Source organism: Trachinotus anak, unplaced genomic scaffold (genome assembly GCF_046630095.1).
Source record: "Trachinotus anak isolate AG129_WGS33_773 ecotype Australia unplaced genomic scaffold, CSIRO_AGI_Tana_v1 ptg000014l, whole genome shotgun sequence".
Taxonomy (NCBI): domain Eukaryota; kingdom Metazoa; phylum Chordata; class Actinopteri; order Carangiformes; family Carangidae; genus Trachinotus; species Trachinotus anak.
Genome location: NW_027273865.1, coordinates 7254904 through 7272192, shown reverse-complemented (window position 1 = coordinate 7272192; position 17289 = coordinate 7254904). Strand labels below are relative to the sequence as shown.

Below are 17289 nucleotides of genomic sequence, written 5' to 3'. Positions count from 1 at the left end.
TGTTCTTGCTAAGGCAGCTCAAAAACTGACAGAAAATCCATTTGATCTCAGAGAGGGAGAGAGAAGCATATGCCGGGACTGGTCCTAATGGATTAGGTTGCAAACTGTGGCAAACCTTAGTTTGAGATTGAACAATATATTTTTTGAATTGTTTTATTTTTTTTGTAATAGTTTTTATTTTATTTTATATTGTTTTGTTTATGTTTGAGTTTACTTTTGCAAGGGCTTGTATAAGCACTTGACCTCAGTGAAAGCTAGCGGTCGGATGTTATACAATAGCAGGTTTTTTCTCCTCCAGTTGGTAATGAAGGTGAACTTGTATTCGGATTCCAGAAGATCTTTTTCACCTTATTCCCACAGAGAGAACCAGTGGAGAGCTGAGCGAGATACCCACCGTGTGTTGTTTGTGGTACCTGTTACCTCTCAAATGAGTACAGGAAAGACAGCTCGTACTCCCGCATGGCTCTTCCCTTCAGTCTTTCCTAATGGTGTTGGAAACAGCAGGGCCGGCAGGGAGAAGCAGCTTCAGGGAGCAAGGAGAGTGTGTAGCTTCAATGCCTTCATGACAAATTCTATTTGTATTTTTATAGACAAATGGTACTCAACTGGAAATTTTGCTCCTATGATTAGCCATAGGGGCTGTAGCAGTAAGCAAGATTTAATGATTTATCTGGGCACTGGATAGCTTTTGATTAATTCTGTATCGAATGGCTCACACCTCAGTGCGTTGATCGGGTGTCCGGGGCACGTCATATCACTTTATTTCATCAGGTGTGACCATCAGTCCTCTGTGATTTTATCTGCTGTCCTTGTTCAGACACAGACCTTCTCCCTGGACACTGCACAGAGTGGCAAATGAAGTCAGAACCCAGTGTTCCTCTATATGTAACCACATGTAGCAAACAATGATGCCACCAAAATATTTTCTTCATGTTCATCCATATGTAAATGCTATGTATGTACATATATTGAATTTCCATGTTTGAAATATATATTCATATAAAATAAACCATATGTAAATTGTATATAAAAACAATTAGAAGTTTGAACAATTTCATATATTGACATATATGTCTATCCCATACAAATATATATGTTTATGTATGAATGCTTATATTGGAGATATATGTAAATATACATATATTTTAATATTAGGGCCCAAAAGACACCACTTTGCCAGAACGGAAAGATAGTAATGTTTAAAATTAAAAAGAAATCATGAAAATAAACATATAAAAGCATATAGAATTTGTATATGTATGTTGTTTTAATAAATTGAATATATATTGTCAACATATGCTCACAACATGTTCTACCATATAAAAATTCATCTTAGATATTTTATATATGTACATATACAAAATGTACTATTGTTATAAAATTCCTCTATCCAGGGGATGTATATATAGTACCAGTCAAAAGGTTGTACTTACTTTCCCATTTTGATAATATATCCGCATATACAGTAGGTGACACACAGTATACTCTATGTACATCACTGATATAGGGACATGTATGTCATACATTACATTTCTGTAGGGGCAGATGTCAACTGGTGAAGGTATTTTGAAGGTTTTAAATATTGTTACAAAACTTCATACATTTAATTGCAGTTCAAATTTGACTACTGTAGTTAGAGAACTATTCCAAGAAGGCAAGTTTACCATTTCTGTGGTTTACGTTAGTTACCATTTGAGCAGCACACAGCACTGCATGCAGCTCACTTGACTCAGCTTACATTGATTGCTCCTACTGTTAAATCTACAGTGCTGCACACTTACAGTTGCTACCATTTGCTTACTAAGTATCCCATGAAATATGTATTCAGTGAAATAAAGTCTGATCCTTTACATATAGATTTACTGCTTCAGTGCAGTTTACTGAACTGTTCCCATGACTACCGTCGCTGACTTCAGTCAGGTGGGACGGAGGTGGGATGGAGGGTGAGATTTGCAGGAGCTCTCCTCAGGTGTAGAATTGCATCATTACTGACGAGTCAATTTGAGTGTGCTATTTTATGTAGTCCAAAAAACAGGAGATTTTTTTTTTTTCACTGACTCATCTCTTGAGCCAGATAAGTAGTTTTCTGGCTTTGTAACTCAGACAGTTGATGTTCAATGAATTCACTGAGACAAGGAAAGTTACTCTCATGTAAAAGCTTTAACATACTTAAGCTTTCATTGTTACATAGTACATTTTGGTTGGAATAGCTATTGGTTATTGGCCAACTTGAGTACTACACACCTTTACCAGTAAGAGAAGTATGGCGGTCCCTGAGGTGAATCAATTTGATGAATGAATGAATTTAATAAATTCAACATGAACGTATTAGAAATAGAAAGCATTCAGAGAGCACGTACAGTATGCCTACTAAGGCTGCACAATCCCCTAGATTTTGTTATCTTTATAATACAACAGTTTTTGAAATTTTTATTCTACAACTAGATGTGGATCAGCACTAAAACATGAACAGTGATTCACAATATGAGGTACATGTGCAAGATATTTCTTATTTAAGTGAGTTCAGTCAGCCAGTTCATGAGTAGTTAACATGCTTAGAAATCTCACAGAATTAACATTTACTTCTCAAAATCCTGGAGCACAAATCCTCAGTCAAAGATTTTCTGTTTTGTTTTGTTCTGTTTTCATGAACGCTCTGGATAGTTACCCATAGTTTTAGTTTTATTGTGTAGCTATTTGATACCTCACATGTTGGCAATTATAACATCTTACCATTAGACAGACATTCCTGTTATCTCTCAGGGTAGGGGGTGAGGTCCCAGCTAATGAAGTGGATTTGCCTTAATTACTTGTCTAGAATAGCATCAGGAGGTCTAAACCAGAGCGTACATCTGTTAGAAAGAAAAATGAAAACACACATTCCCAGACTGAAAGGATATCTTCAGGCTGCTATTTTGAATGCCATGTGAAAGTTTGGCTATTGTAGCAAAGCCCCCTTCTCTGTCTCTGTGATAACAAATTAATCTCCTTTTCTTGCCAATTGCATTGTGCAAAGCAGGTCAATAGAAAACCATTTATTTTTCTCTGTCCTTTGGATAGTAGCGAATAATTGTTGCTGAATCACCACAGTCTGTGGGGGTCGTGCTGCCCTGTGCTTTGTCTCATAAACACACTTGTTTCTCGTCTTTCTGTTTATCTCTGTTTATCTCCACAAAAATAACCATGACTACCTACGTGGCTGTTGGGGGGTTATTGGTCGGACAAGGACAAGTGTGCATAGAGTCAGCGAGTGAACTCAAATCATGATGCCGTGTTCAGCTAGTTCTTTTTCTGTAGAACATTCTCTGCTCTGTATTATAATGGTTATGGCTTATACGCAAATATTTGGTGTGGATAAGTGAAGTGGACGAGTTAAGCAACAGCTCTGTGCAGAGTGTTAAGCATTTGGAGGGAACTACACAACATTATTTTAAATACTTTATATTACTATATGGTCACTGACAAGCATTTTAACTTCCTGCAGAGCACTACATAAAGTATTAAAACTGAACTTAATTCTTATGCAGTGGGAAAATGTGATTTAAATGTGATTTGTATTGTAATCTGATATTTATGACAATAATGTTAGAATTCCTTAAATCTGCAGAGCACTTAACTGATATGTTAAAATAATAATACCAATAATAAGAAGAATTATTTTTTAATATGTAATATAACTTTTTTTTATTATTTTGAAAATTCTTTGATAATTTCTCAAATTAAATTTAAACATATATGACTAGATATTCTAACATCTCCTTTCCAAATACACACAGTATATTCATTTGTAAATGTTACATTTTTGTTTGTGGTGCTTTGCAATGCAGGGAGTTGTCAAAATAACAAGAAAAGTGTATTGCTAGAACGCATACTTGACTTGCAGTAAGTATTGGTAGGGTACATTGATATATATATTGATTCATTTTTGTGGCAATCTTTGAGGCCATAGTATTCAGATGTATTGGAAGTGTGGTTCTCAGCATAAAAAGTGGTACCATGTGTTAAAAAAACAAATAACTTGTTACCCCACATTTGCCAGATGGTCATAGGAAATAAAGTATTTGTTTGCCAAGCAGTAAGTACATCCCAGAGCAGTGATGCATTTGTCGCTGTGATATATTTCTCTGCATATGTCTTCTGTCCCCGTATCAAATTACCATAACCTTATTAATGGCTTTAGGGATCAGGTACATTACTGAGCAGGAGGGAGGTCATCAACAACCGCTTGGTTTTACCACACACCAGTCTATTGTTCATCAGGACTGTGGTGTGCCTCTCTCTCTCAGTGTCTCAGCTAATTACAAGGGCAGCATTGTGCAAAAGTGTGCTCAGTATGGAGGCCATCTGTCAGTGCGGCAGATGCATGATATAGCACTCTTACTCGAAAATGAAAAGAAATAAAACCGTTCCTGTCAGTGGTTGAGTCTATAAAATTTGGAGACTATGTGGTAGTGAGCCAGGTTCAAAATCAAGTGTGAGGGTGATTGTTCAGACCTGGCATTAACATGCGCCTCGGCTGATCCGATCATAAGTAGACAGCTCTAAGTACGTCAGCTCATATCTGGTATTACAATGTGTCTGCACCGGTGACCACTTGTGATCTGATCTCACGTACCTGCTCCATATGCAAAGAAAATACTAATTCCCAAATGGGAAGGTGGTCTCAGACTTTTGGACCCCACTGTGCATCATTTCTGTTCGCTAAGAACAAATGTGCTGTTGTTTTTTTGCCAGTTTGACTGTGACAGACGGGTCTTGTCAGTGTGTGTGTGTGTGTGTGTGTGTGTGTGTGTGTGTGAGAGAGAGAGAAAGAGCTGGGCAAGGAGGGTTTGAGTGAATCAATGTGATGCACACAGCTCTGCAGTGACATGAGATTTTAGCCATTAGACTGTGGCAGAGGACATTAGATGAGTAGGCAGGCCATCAACGTGGGCCAGGACACATTTGTGTTAAAAGAATGTGGCCATATGCGTCCAGACCACCTTCGAATGTGGTCTGAGTAATTGGATCTCAAATGCATCCTCACTGCGTCTTGGGTGCACTCACACCTGTACTTAGAGCTGTCCACTTGTGATTGGATCACCGGAGACGCATGTCAGTGCCAGGTTGTTAATGTACTCTGCTTTTTTAATTGTTGGCAAATGGCATGTACAGAATATAAATAGAAACTAGTTGAAACACTGGCATATGTGCGAAATTGCCAAGCTTCCTGTGAAGCACATGCATGTTGAAAGGCTTACAGGAAGAGAGTTAAAACAGGTGCTTGGGGATTAAATGCACCACACTATATTTTTCTCGTTTTTCCTCGCCGAACTACTCGTTAGCACATTATCTGTGAACACAATGGGCTCTCTTTCAATTTTCTTAACATGCCTCAAGCACTGAAACTTAATGCTACTTTTGTTCTCAGCACAACCAGTTTTGCGCCTCGACAGTTAATTCATCTGCCTTGATTGACACATGTTGATATGGCAGCTTCATGTTCCTGACCCCTAAAAAATTTGAACAGTCTCCAAGCTTCTTGACTGGCACGAGTAAGTATTGCTTTAATGAAGGAGCTGATTATACAAAATAAGCCCTCTGTGTCTCTCTATTCCACTCTTTCTGCTGTGAATTGGCAATTTGGTGTTGTGGATATCTGTGAAATAAAGGAGGCTCGCTGCTATAAAGAAAAGCCACTCTTTCACTCTGTGTAAAGCCAGGAGTTCATTGATTGATGAATGGCTTAGCAGATGTGGAAATAAATGGATCCAGAGTGGACAAGGACACTGGTCTTCTATCTTGTGAAGTGCACAGAGTATCAGTGGATATAAGACCTCTGGGTACAATCTGTTCTTCTAGGCTTCATATCTAATAGTTTCAAATCCTCTGATGAAAACTTATAGCAGATGTGCTAAAAGACCTAAAAATGACAGAAAGTGCAAGTTTTGTCTGCTAAAAAACTGCAGATCCAATAATGACATGGTAAAAGAGATAAGAAATGTTGTTTCTTATTGGTCTCTGTTTCAGATCTTCAGTTTGCCTCAGTTGAGCTGTGGCAGTGGTGAAAGATTGTACACAAGTTGCGCAGACTTGAACAAGCTTCCCTGGCTAAATACATGTCCAAATAAGGCTGAAGAGCTGGTCAGTTTCAAGAAGAGGCCAGCCTGTCTGTTTACACAGGAGCTTGTATCTGGTCTGAGTAAACTGTCACAGGTCTCCGTGGGAGGCAGAGAGCACTCTGATTGAGACCAGTTGGGAGAAATAATGAGCAGAAGAAGGACTCTTTTTAAGAGTGGTTCACGTAAGGGCTTTGTAGCTCTGCAGTCAGAAGAGTGCTGGTGTGAATTTATGTGCTGCTGGTGAAACCACAGCTAATTATTAATCAGTCAGAATACTGAGGCTCGGGGAGTTAAGATAACACCACGAGCCACTAAATAATCAGTGAATTCTTCTTTAACCTGCCAGCACACACACACAAATACAGTCAGAGCCATCCTGAGTGGTTCTGAAGTACTTTTGAAACATGTGCTGGTGAACAAACTGAGAGTCAGAGTGTCTTTGATGGTGTTTCCAGGCATAACCAAATTCCACAAGTGCCTAAAACCAGCCAGTAAATGAGCAGAATTGTTATTATTTTCTGTCATTTCTGTAACGTGTTTCATTTCTCTCTTCTGTTGCTTTCAGACGGAGTCTTTCAAAACCACTCTCGGCTGCGGACACCTCCTCTGCCACTCTCCCACTCCCACTCACCCAATCCTCAGCACCATGCGGCCTCCATTAACTCCTTGAACAGGGGCAACTATACGCCTCGGAGCAACCCAAGTCCCGCGCCCACAGACAGCTCCATTCCTCCCGAGGGCCCGGCCAATGGTCAGGACAGCGGCAGCGCGCAGGATAACTGGCTGCTCAACAGCAACATCCCCCTGGAAACAAGGTACGGTGTGACTTGTCTCCCTGACATATGTATAGAGATGTTGGCATCTGTAAGACTGAGCTTGACCTGGTGTCATTGAACGCAGCTTTTCATGCTGTCTGCTCCGTGTTAAATTACCACTGCGCTAACAAGGAACAAAGCAATAAAATGGAAAATATACAGCTAGGGGCAAAGGCCTACATTTGTGATGAACATGATTTTGTGGCAAACAAGAGAAAAGTGCTGCTTTTGGATCTTCGTCTAATGTTAGCAATCCAAACTGTGCAAGCTATTGAGTTTAAATAGCAGAGTAATTACAATCATGTTGGATGTGAAACAGTTCTTGCAAAATTACATTCAGGCTCCCGTGAGCAGGCTTCATAGCTCCTCCACTTCAGCCCAGATTTTTATTTATTTCATATTAATCAGTATTCAGTTCTCTAGCACATTTCTCAATAGGAGGCCCTTGTGTGAAGTAGATCTGTCAAGTGTTATTGTAACAAAGGGAGTATCTGTTGGTATTTCTTTGGCTGGTCTTATTGCAAGGCAGTATGAAATCAAGAATAGCAAAGCAGAATCAACTCAACCCTCCTAATGATCACATCACGTTGCTCTGCTAGTGTTAGAAAAAACTCCCCAGACAAAACCTCACTTCTCTGTATGACCAGGTCACCTGCTGAGCAAATTTTAATAAAAAGCCATTGTGGAACCTTAGTTCTGAAGGAACTCATTATGAATAAAAACAAAATTTCTCTTCATTTAGATGATTTACGGTAATGATAAGGATCTATTCAAAGCAATCTCGAGAAAAACTGGAGCCCACACTCTTGTGTATAGCAATGGACCCTTCGAAGGGTGGTCCAAAAAAAAAAAAAAAAAAAAAAAATATATATATATATATATATATATAAAGACCAACAAGGGCAAACAATCAGAACAAGAACATGTTGTAGGCATTTTGATGGGCCTTGTGAGCCTGCTGCTGTACACACTCTCTGATATGGGACAAGAGAGTACAACCCACAGCCCTGAACACTGACAAGCAGAATCTTGTCTTATATGATGTTGGGAACGTGCAATACCTCAGAAGATGTGCTGTCGCACAGTGATGGATATCCACAAGCAGCCAAAAAGTGTCTGGCAAGCTGTTAGCCAGGTAGCGTTCAGCCCGACGTTAGTTTTGCTGGTCAGCTCAGAGTCAGTTGTCTCAGATTGTGTTGAGGGCTGAGGTGCATCAGCATTTCTTCAAGCTCTGTTTACCGTGTCAAATCTTTCCATTGCTCGCTCTGATAGTCACAATTTTTCTGACTGCTGAAATCCTGAAAATCTCCTGACCTGTTGTTACTACAGTGATTTTGATATTTAGTGCTTTCTGTTATTGTTTTGATATGTTTGAAAACATAACATAAAATGATGATATGATACATCTTATAGCACCCTTGGACTATCCTGCCATGGTACTGTGTAACCCTATGTTGGCACTAATGGTCTATAGTGTATATACTGAACACAATGCCATAAATGAAACCATTGTTAACAGGAGAATAGCTAATAGTTAATTTGGCATGGCTAAACAACCAGCCCTGAACAGACTCACTGTCTCTTCCTGCAGTTTTTTTGTGAGACGGTTCAGTCAACAGGAAAATGAGCATCAATTTCAACTGGTAGAAGGACAGTTAGGGCTATAATGACTGATTATGCGTCATCCAGCTCCAAAGTTAATCCTACACAGGTATTCCCTGTGGAGAAGAAAACAGATGGTGGGGAGAGTGGATCTGCAACAGGCAGAAATGCTGCTGAAGCCACATATGTAGACCCGTCGCCTTGAAAAAGATCAACCACTAAAGTTCCAATAATGAAATTGAAACCATTAGTAATATCCAGACAGACCCTGAAATATTAAATGTCACTTTTACTTAGTTAATAGTATTTCGATGGCCCTCTCTCGTCACTTTTGTGAAATTTAATGGCCCTGATAAATTCTGCACTGGTGGGTCTTACCCTGCTCTGCCACTGGAGAGATGCCAGCAGTTGGCGTATCTCTCTCTCTCTCTCTCTGTCTCCCTCTCTCTCTCTTTCTCTCCATTAAAAGTTGCATTCCTCTTCAGAACACAAGTTTGAGAGACCATCAACAGACTTCACTACTGGCCTCGAAGGGGCAGGGATCAAAAACAAGGCTTTTCTCTTGTAACACAGAACATGTTCAGCCTGCCCATTGCATGTGGACAGTTCATTTCTCCATTGCATTGCTGCAGTTTTTCCTTATGGAACCCAAGCTCTCATAGGGGGGAGCGCAATATGAGAGAAATGAGACATGCGCCTCTAGAAACTTTAGAAAGAGTTGAAAATGTGTTTTTTGGAGTGTTGCAAACAAAGATACTACTCAGTGTGAAAACTATGAAACTATGGTGACAAGTTCATTTTTGATTTAAAAATTGTCTTAAATAAGTGTTAGATACTTTAAGCTTCTCATTTGTAAGTGATGCATTGTTTTCTTCCAATCACAACCCTTAAAGGAGCCAGAATACTCTAATGTTTATCAGAGAGGAGCAAGACGCTTGCAGAGAAGGGCAGGGCTCGTACAAAACAAGGTATGGCAGTGCCCAAATAAGGGGGATAAGAGAGCTAGATGTTATTTGTCTCACACCTTTGTAGAAGTAGTTCCATAAGGGCCTTGGTTTCTTTTTCCCCACGCTGCGTCTCCGTCTTGATCTCCATTTGTCAGTTGTTGTTGCTTGGTGATCACGTACTGTATTGGCATTTCTGTGTCTCCTTGCACGCACATCTCACACCAGCTTCATTTCCATCTTTCCACCTGTGTGTAGAAACATAGCAAAGCAGACATTCCTAGAGACTTTACAGGACAACCTCATTGAGATGGACATTCTGGCATCAGCACGCCACGATGCCTCGTACAACGACGGGTATGTTGCATGTTTGCTATCTGGCTCGCACTATTGTCAGAATCTGCTTTGCCATGAAAACAATTGTGATGCCTGCGCTATTTTTCCATCAAACATCCTCTGTTTTGAAATGCTGTCAATCATCAGTGTATGTCTCCCGCGTTGCAAAAATTTTCGCCCTGTTTGTCCCATCCCTGTTTGATCTAACTAAGAACTTACATTAAGTCACATTGTTGGATTCTATTGCCTTTGATTAATGTTAAACATGACCGCTTTATGAAACACACTTGCCCACGTTATCTCTTGTTATTCGAGTAGGATACGTCAGCAATTTGTCCTGATATTTATAAGTAAAATATGGTCTCAGTGACTTTCCACATCATACATTGTAATGTGACATTCAATCACGTACGTGTCACTGTCGCTCGAGAGCTTCTTGTAAACTTGTCAGTGGAACGGCCTTGACAACAGAGCCGCTGCCACTGACTCTCTGATGGGCTGATCATATGCACTTGGACATGCAGCTCTACACATGTTTTCTGAGATAGCCAGCCATGTTCTTCAAGGACAAATAAATCTGCTCAACTCCATGCTGCAGCCCTATATACCGTATCTCTCCTCTGGACAGCCTTGACACATAGTCACGGGGAATTACTCTTCACCAGGCTGGCGTGAATACATAAACAAGAGCCAGCTGCGGTCACTAGTCCTTTAAATTAGATTTAATATTGATTCACAGTTTCGGCCGGGCAAAATCCAGTGTGCTTTAGTATTCTGACTAATCCACCAGTAGAAGGGACTGCACTCGGATAGACAGTAACCCACAGAATTGTGATCCATGGGAAGTGGTTGCTTCTGTTAAGACTAAAAAGAAAATATGTTTTTTCCAGGCACTTCCTGTTCAAACCAGGTGGAACATCACCAATGTATTGCACAACATCACCAGGATACCCTTTGACCTCCAGCACGGTGTACTCGCCTCCCCCACGCCCCCTGCCTCGAAACACCTTCTCTCGTCCTGCCTTCAGCCTGAAGAAACCCTATAAGCACTGCAACTGGAAGTGTGCTGCTCTCAGTGCCATTCTCATCTCAGTAACACTGCTGTTCCTGTTGGCTTATTTTATTGGTGAGTCACCTCTGATGCTCCTACACACCAGGATGGGCACCTCTGCTTATCCGCCTCCAGCCTCACCCCTCACTTAGCAGCAGACACAGGATGAGTCCGTGCGCTTTTGTGTTCCCTCTGTCATCCATTTCAACAGTGTTGAATCTGCTCTGCTCTTTCTATGAGCGCAGTTATATAGCATTTCATAGATTGACTCCTCGCCTTCCTAGTCCAAAATAACATTATCATTCATAGATTGGATTAACTGAATCTGCACAGATGGGCAATCCAGTTGTGAATAGGTCAGATAGGGAATGAATTAAAAAGACATCACACAAGAGAAGACTGCACATTTAGAATATTCATCTCATTTGATTGAAGATTGGATGACCAGCATACCTAGGTCTCAGCTGGCTGAGGATCATCAGCTGTGATATCTAAATTATACTGGTAAATCAGATCTTTACTCTAAGGGAATGACAAACCAGATAATAGTCTCTTATTTATCTGTGTACTATAAATAAGAGACTGTGTTAAACAAGAGTGTTGACACAACAAGTCGCTAGTAAATGGTCAGAAAACACAGTTGATAAAGACATATAATTAAAAAGTGAATTTAAAAGCACAAGTAATTGCTATGAAGTTGTTGTTGCATATTTTCCACAGATAAGATAGTAAACCAGCTCTGTGTTCTTATGTGGATTTCATATTGATCTTCTGTCTGTTCTTCATGACAAATCTTCCCAAAGACCTCGTGTTTAAAACAAGTGTTCCTGACATTTTAAATGGTTAGAGGTTGAATAGCTGTTGTTAAATCCGTCAGTCATAGCAAATCAAAGGAAAATATGTGCTATTATTACCTTAAACCGAAAGGAGATACATGGGAGTTGCTGTTACTGCATCCACAGTAACTGTGTGGTGGGTGAGGTTGGTTTCTGGGCATTTAAGGTCACATGCCAACAGGGTGACTTAAGCAAACCACATGTTGATTGAGGTAGTGCTGTGAAATTGGCTAAGGTTGGGGATGAGGATTTGATGAAAAAGGCCAGAATAGATAGGAGGGATGACACATGGGACGCAGGGTTACTTTCGTGCAGTGAGGGGAGAAAAGACGGGTAAAGCTTCTCAAAATGTAATGTCAAACAGGTATGAGTGGTTTAAGCTCTGGATTTAAATATTGTTGAATATCTCTGTTGCTTCAGTTGGCTGACAGTGCCAAGGATGTGGTGATGTGCTTGAAAAAGCTAGCAGCACCCTTTTTATTCAAGTAATAAAAGTTCCAGCTGGTCCATTGTAACAGATTCAAATAAGGAGTTGATACACACTTCTATTTAATATATTTTACCATATAATATACATCTGATTGGCTGTGGATACCTGTTTAACATATAAATGGGTTCACTTTTGAATTCCGTCTTGCACAGAAAAAGAAATAGTTTTTCACATAGAGGGATGGTGAGAACATTGCAGTTCATTTGTATGAAGTCAATGAAAGAACAGGCAGATCTTTCTGTATAGCCTTCATCAGTGAGATAAATGAATTTTTCAATGAGGACATTTGTTATAGATATGTATTATACAATCACCAAAGCTATCGTTTCTGCTTCTCCTTGAGGCCAAACGAGCTAAGATCTGATTATTCTGTTTTTTTTGGGGGTTTTTTTGTCACCAGACTCATTTGAATTGTTTCATTTGAAATTCAGAGCGGCACTGGATTGTCTACATATCCAGCAATTTCAAATCAATGATAGTGGGTGTGAACAGGTTCTAGTTTGGCGTGTTTTTGGCATCAGCAGTGTGGTTTGGCTGTTGAAGTAGAGATACAGTATTTGTCTGCTGTTTACTGCATGTGACCTGGCTAAAAGCCAGAGCGCACCATCAGCGTGATAGTGCTTAATCAGGCTGTGTAATTACACCCTGCAAAACTCAGACCATCTCCCGATGCACCACAAGTAAACATGCTGGAGACCAAACCTCATCCTAAGATTGGAATTTCCAATCAAGAAGGAGGGCCATATTTAATTAAAGGCTGATGAGAAAATACATTTAATTTGAAGTGCAATTAATTATTGAGGCCTGTAATTGGGAACTCTGGGTGAGATGTCTAATGAACCCAATTAAGCCTCATGACAGATGTTTTGACTTGCAGCATGGTTTTATTTTGTCACAGCTTTGTAAATCGACACATTTTAAAATGCAAAAAGGTCAAGGGTTAAAGATGGCACTATTTTCTCTGTGGTTGCTTGCTCATTAGCACTTTTGTTATATGTTTTAAGGTCATCAGTATCCTCCTGTGTTCACTGCCATTCACCCTGGGTATCTAGCCAAGGACAAAGAGGTTGGGCCCTAGAAAATTTTTCACTGCATGATTATCCAACCCAGAGAAAAGCCTCTCTGCAACACAGATTGTGTCTCTTTGTCTGTCTTTTAAAAAGATATGTTACTGTTTCGTTTGACTTTTCATTATCCCAGTGGGGCATTTGCAGTTTCTAGATTTATCAATACTAATGTTACTCTAAATGTAAAAAGTGCTACAGGAGGTTTAAAAGAAATATTCCACTGCATTTTTAATGAATGCTGAATCAATCTTAATATTTTACCAGTATCTAAAGACCAAAAATCATTATGGTAAAAAAAAAAAACCTAAATCTAGTCATGAAGTTAGTTTTTTAATGGTCTTTGTTCTCTCATCTCCCACAATGCAGTACCCAGTGTTCATTGCAAATGCTGCATTCACATGCCACAATGCACAGCTGCATACCCAGGCTAGGTCTGTTGGGTTACAATAGTATTTTAGCATCATTTTAGCATATTACATAATATGTCTGTCAACTGTTTGTCCTACAAATGTGCCAACATCACATTGCATGTTCTGTATGGATGCAAAGCAGCCAAAACAATGTGTACTCTTATGTTACTGGCAAACATCAGTTGAAACAATGAACATCCCCTTATCACCTTATCTCAGTGGAGTGTTCATGTGAGATACTCTGGTGGCACTGATCTTCAAGCTACACTGAACTGATTCTCAGGCTGAACAGGCAAATTAAAAACATGCTCTGCTATTACCTACTCACCTATATATCTTCCAACTTCCTTTGCTTTTTTATTATTATTACTATTATAACTATTTTTTAATCATCCATTCCTGACTTCAGGGAAATAAGTACTCTCTGATGCATCATACCGCCCAAATTACAGACACGGTGATGACAAGTATGAAAGGCTTGTTTACTTCTCCACAAAAAAATGAATTTCAACTGAAGCATAAACGCAACAAGATCTGTAGACTGGTTAAACTTCTCTCTTTATTTACATAGAAACTTATAATTTTTTTAATTAAATTCCGCCCAACCTGGATATTGCAAAAATTAATTTACAACACTGGCCCAGTTCTGAAGGAAGGAAATACTTAAGCCCATATCAGTCAGTGCTGTGTTTACTTTCATTTTTTACAGTGCTTGGTTTGAAGAAATACAACCTGTCAGTGGCGGAACGATGTGGCTCTAGAAAGAAGTACAGCTTTATCTTTATACCTTGAAATTTGAAATTGTGTTCAAATTAGAGATATGATATTACAGAGACTGGTGAATTACATCATAGACAGGCAATCTATTTAATCTATTTAAATAGATTAATTAGCCATATGGTTAAAACATTTTTCACACCAAGGCATATGAGGCTATGTTCTATGCTGTCTTTTTTTTAAATACCTCCTGATAGTTTGCTTTTTTTAGACGCTCACAGTATTTGATGATTTTGACCACTAAGATGAGAAAAAAAGGTTCTACTCATCATAGCTTCCCTTGAAGTGTGCACTAGTTGGAAAGTGCTCTTCAGATCAGAGGATAGAAGCACAGGAATGCTGGCAGATGACCCACAGCAATAAGCACTGACTTCCTCAGATTGGCTGAGAAGTCTTCTACTACAGTACCTCTGTTCCCTAATTGGCACATGGCGTGACCCAACTTCCTGCCAAGAGATAAGCGAAAGGAGGGCACAACATGTGCTCAGGACAAAATGGGCGATGCTACGAAGTGCAGTACTCTTGACAGGGCAGTGATGTCTCTGCCAGTGGCCATCTCATTAGAAGTACCTTGTTATTCCTACAACCTGTCTTCATTTTGCAGCCAATTGCGGTGGCCTTCTCAGTGTCATTGCAGTGTTTGCAAAGTTTCAAAAGTGAGCAAAACAAAATCAGGAGGCTCTTCACTGGCTCAGGTCCAGTGCTCTGCATATCATAGATACCAAGAAGGCGCTGAAGTAAATCTTTAAGAATGGGAGGGGGCAGCCTCCTCAACCATTTTCCATTAGAGGCCTCGGGGACGGATGGGATGAAGAGCGAGGCTCACAAAGACATGATTACGAGGACACTTGGAACGACACCCTGCATGGTGACTTTGCAATGGTTCTGCCAGCGACATACACTAACTCTTTTTCCATTTCGCCAGTCGATGTAGAGCTACAAATCAAAAGGAATGTTTTTCCGGAGCTTACGAAATGGCAAACAAAGCCATCTGTCTCTTCACTGGTTGTCCTCCACCGACGCAGTCACTTCCACAGGCACTGGACGGACACGGAACAGATGCTGGTATTACAGTTGAACTTTCATCATCTCAGGCAATGTTTGTGTTGCAGTTTCCCTGATAACCACGCTATTGTTACCTATATTTAATCACAAAACCATCTGCATATTTCAGTGAGCACGTGACACAGTTTATCTAGTGGGCATCATGAAAATATTCTTTGAAGTTGTCATAAAAAACAGATTTATAAAAAGCAAGCTCTTAAATTTTGGCCCACCTCTTATAGAGATCTAAATGGAGAAACCAGGCATCAGTCTGCTGCACTATTAAAGCCTGCAAATCAATCAGTGCCCTCCAGACCTTTTTCCCTCTGAGGTTTGCTGTCCTTGGTCTGAGAAACACCTGTTTCCGCTGCACATTGCTGGAAGATGAACGGAGAACCTATTTTCAGATCATTTATTCAAGTGCTTTCATGAAGAAATTGTCCTACCATTGTAAGCAACATATGCTGAAAATAAAAAAACAACAGTAAAGCCATCATACCTATGACAGCTAAAAAATGAATGCAAGTTTGTTTGATTTAAATCTGAAACTTACTTAAAACTGAAGTCTGCAGTAAATGTTTAAAAGAGCATGGAATTAAAATCCTTCACAGATGTGAGACTGCAGGAAATGGAGCAGGTCATGACTGAGATAAGATGATGCGCTTAAATCAAGTGTATATTATTGTTGGACAAACTTGATTGGAAGGACTCATGGTCACTGTGGAACCTTGTGGGATGCCTGGTCAAGAAAATTCTGTCCATTTTATTTTTGTTTTTCTTCACTTGTTAATTGGCTCAGATTACATGAATGAATCAGATACAAATATGCAGCAACTTTGCTTTAAGTGTCAGTATGATCAAGCTCAGTTGCTTGTGTAGTTGTATTTTAATAAGTCTGTTAAATCTTAAAGCCCCACTAATAAATCAGTTTTTGGTTCAATGTACCAAGTAGTAACAGGCACATTCGTTCTGTCTGTTGTCTGAACAGTCACTGAAAGGCTTTCTGGTAACTTGTACTAGTTTATGCTCTTATAAAGGAAAAAAAAGAACTAAAAAAAACACTTGAAGAAAACAACATTGAGAGGACTGGATAGGTCTTACTCCCAGCTTCGGTCTGAAGCTGATCATTTCAGTCTTTATAATTGAATTGCATGGTTATGTACTTGAGGAGCTTAAGAGAACCAACAAACCAATAAAACAGCTATATTGAGTTTCTGGCCCTTTTCTGCTGACTGTTGGCTTCCAAGGTGGCTTTTGCCTTGCTAAGCTGGTCTTGTCCATTCTCTTATTGGTGATCTGTCATGGTCAGCCCCTCCTCCTCTGTCCTGCACTCTGCATCGCCATTGTTCCAAAGGACATTTCTTTTGTCGACCTTGTAAAATATCAGCATGCTTCATCCACTGTGTTTCACACTGAAACACCCCTGGTGTCTTCCTGCTGATGTGTTTTTTTTTTCCTTTTGTCCCCTAGTTTAGTAGGGGATGGGAGAGGCATTGGGGTTGGAAAAATGAGAGGGCACTGGGGATGTTCCATGCCAATACTGGTGTGGTGAGACAGATGTTGTCCCATGGGGTCAGGACAGCATTCATCTTCTGATCGTACTGCTCAGCACTTTTGAAGAAATGTCATTAACCATTAAACCACACATTGTTCTTTATTCCGAGGAATTTACTTCCTGTTCCCTCATGTCACAGCTGTCACCTTTGGGTAATTACCCCGAAGGAAAAAAAAAAAAGTTTGGGGTGTTACTTTGCATTTAGTTTATAGAGTATAATCATTTTCTGAGATAAAATGCATTAAAAGTCACCTTAATATA

The 17289-nt window shown here is 39.8% G+C and overlaps 1 protein-coding gene across 10 annotated transcripts in view; it reads left to right on the top strand.

Annotated features, from left to right (window-relative positions):
* tenm4 (teneurin transmembrane protein 4) overlaps positions 1-17289 on the top strand; it is a 150701-nt gene that overhangs the window by 63356 nt on the left and 70056 nt on the right. For 3 of the 10 annotated variants that reach the window (XM_071496275.1, XM_071496274.1, XM_071496281.1), the window contains 4 exons: positions 6667-6916; positions 9412-9486; positions 9721-9819; positions 10689-10924. In XM_071496275.1, the coding sequence (XP_071352376.1) occupies positions 6667-6916; positions 9412-9486; positions 9721-9819; positions 10689-10924 (660 nt within the window). The remainder of the gene's footprint in view (positions 1-6666; positions 6917-9411; positions 9487-9720; positions 9820-10688; positions 10925-17289) is intronic. The other 7 variants (XM_071496282.1, XM_071496277.1, XM_071496276.1 and 4 more) reach the window with 3 other exon arrangements.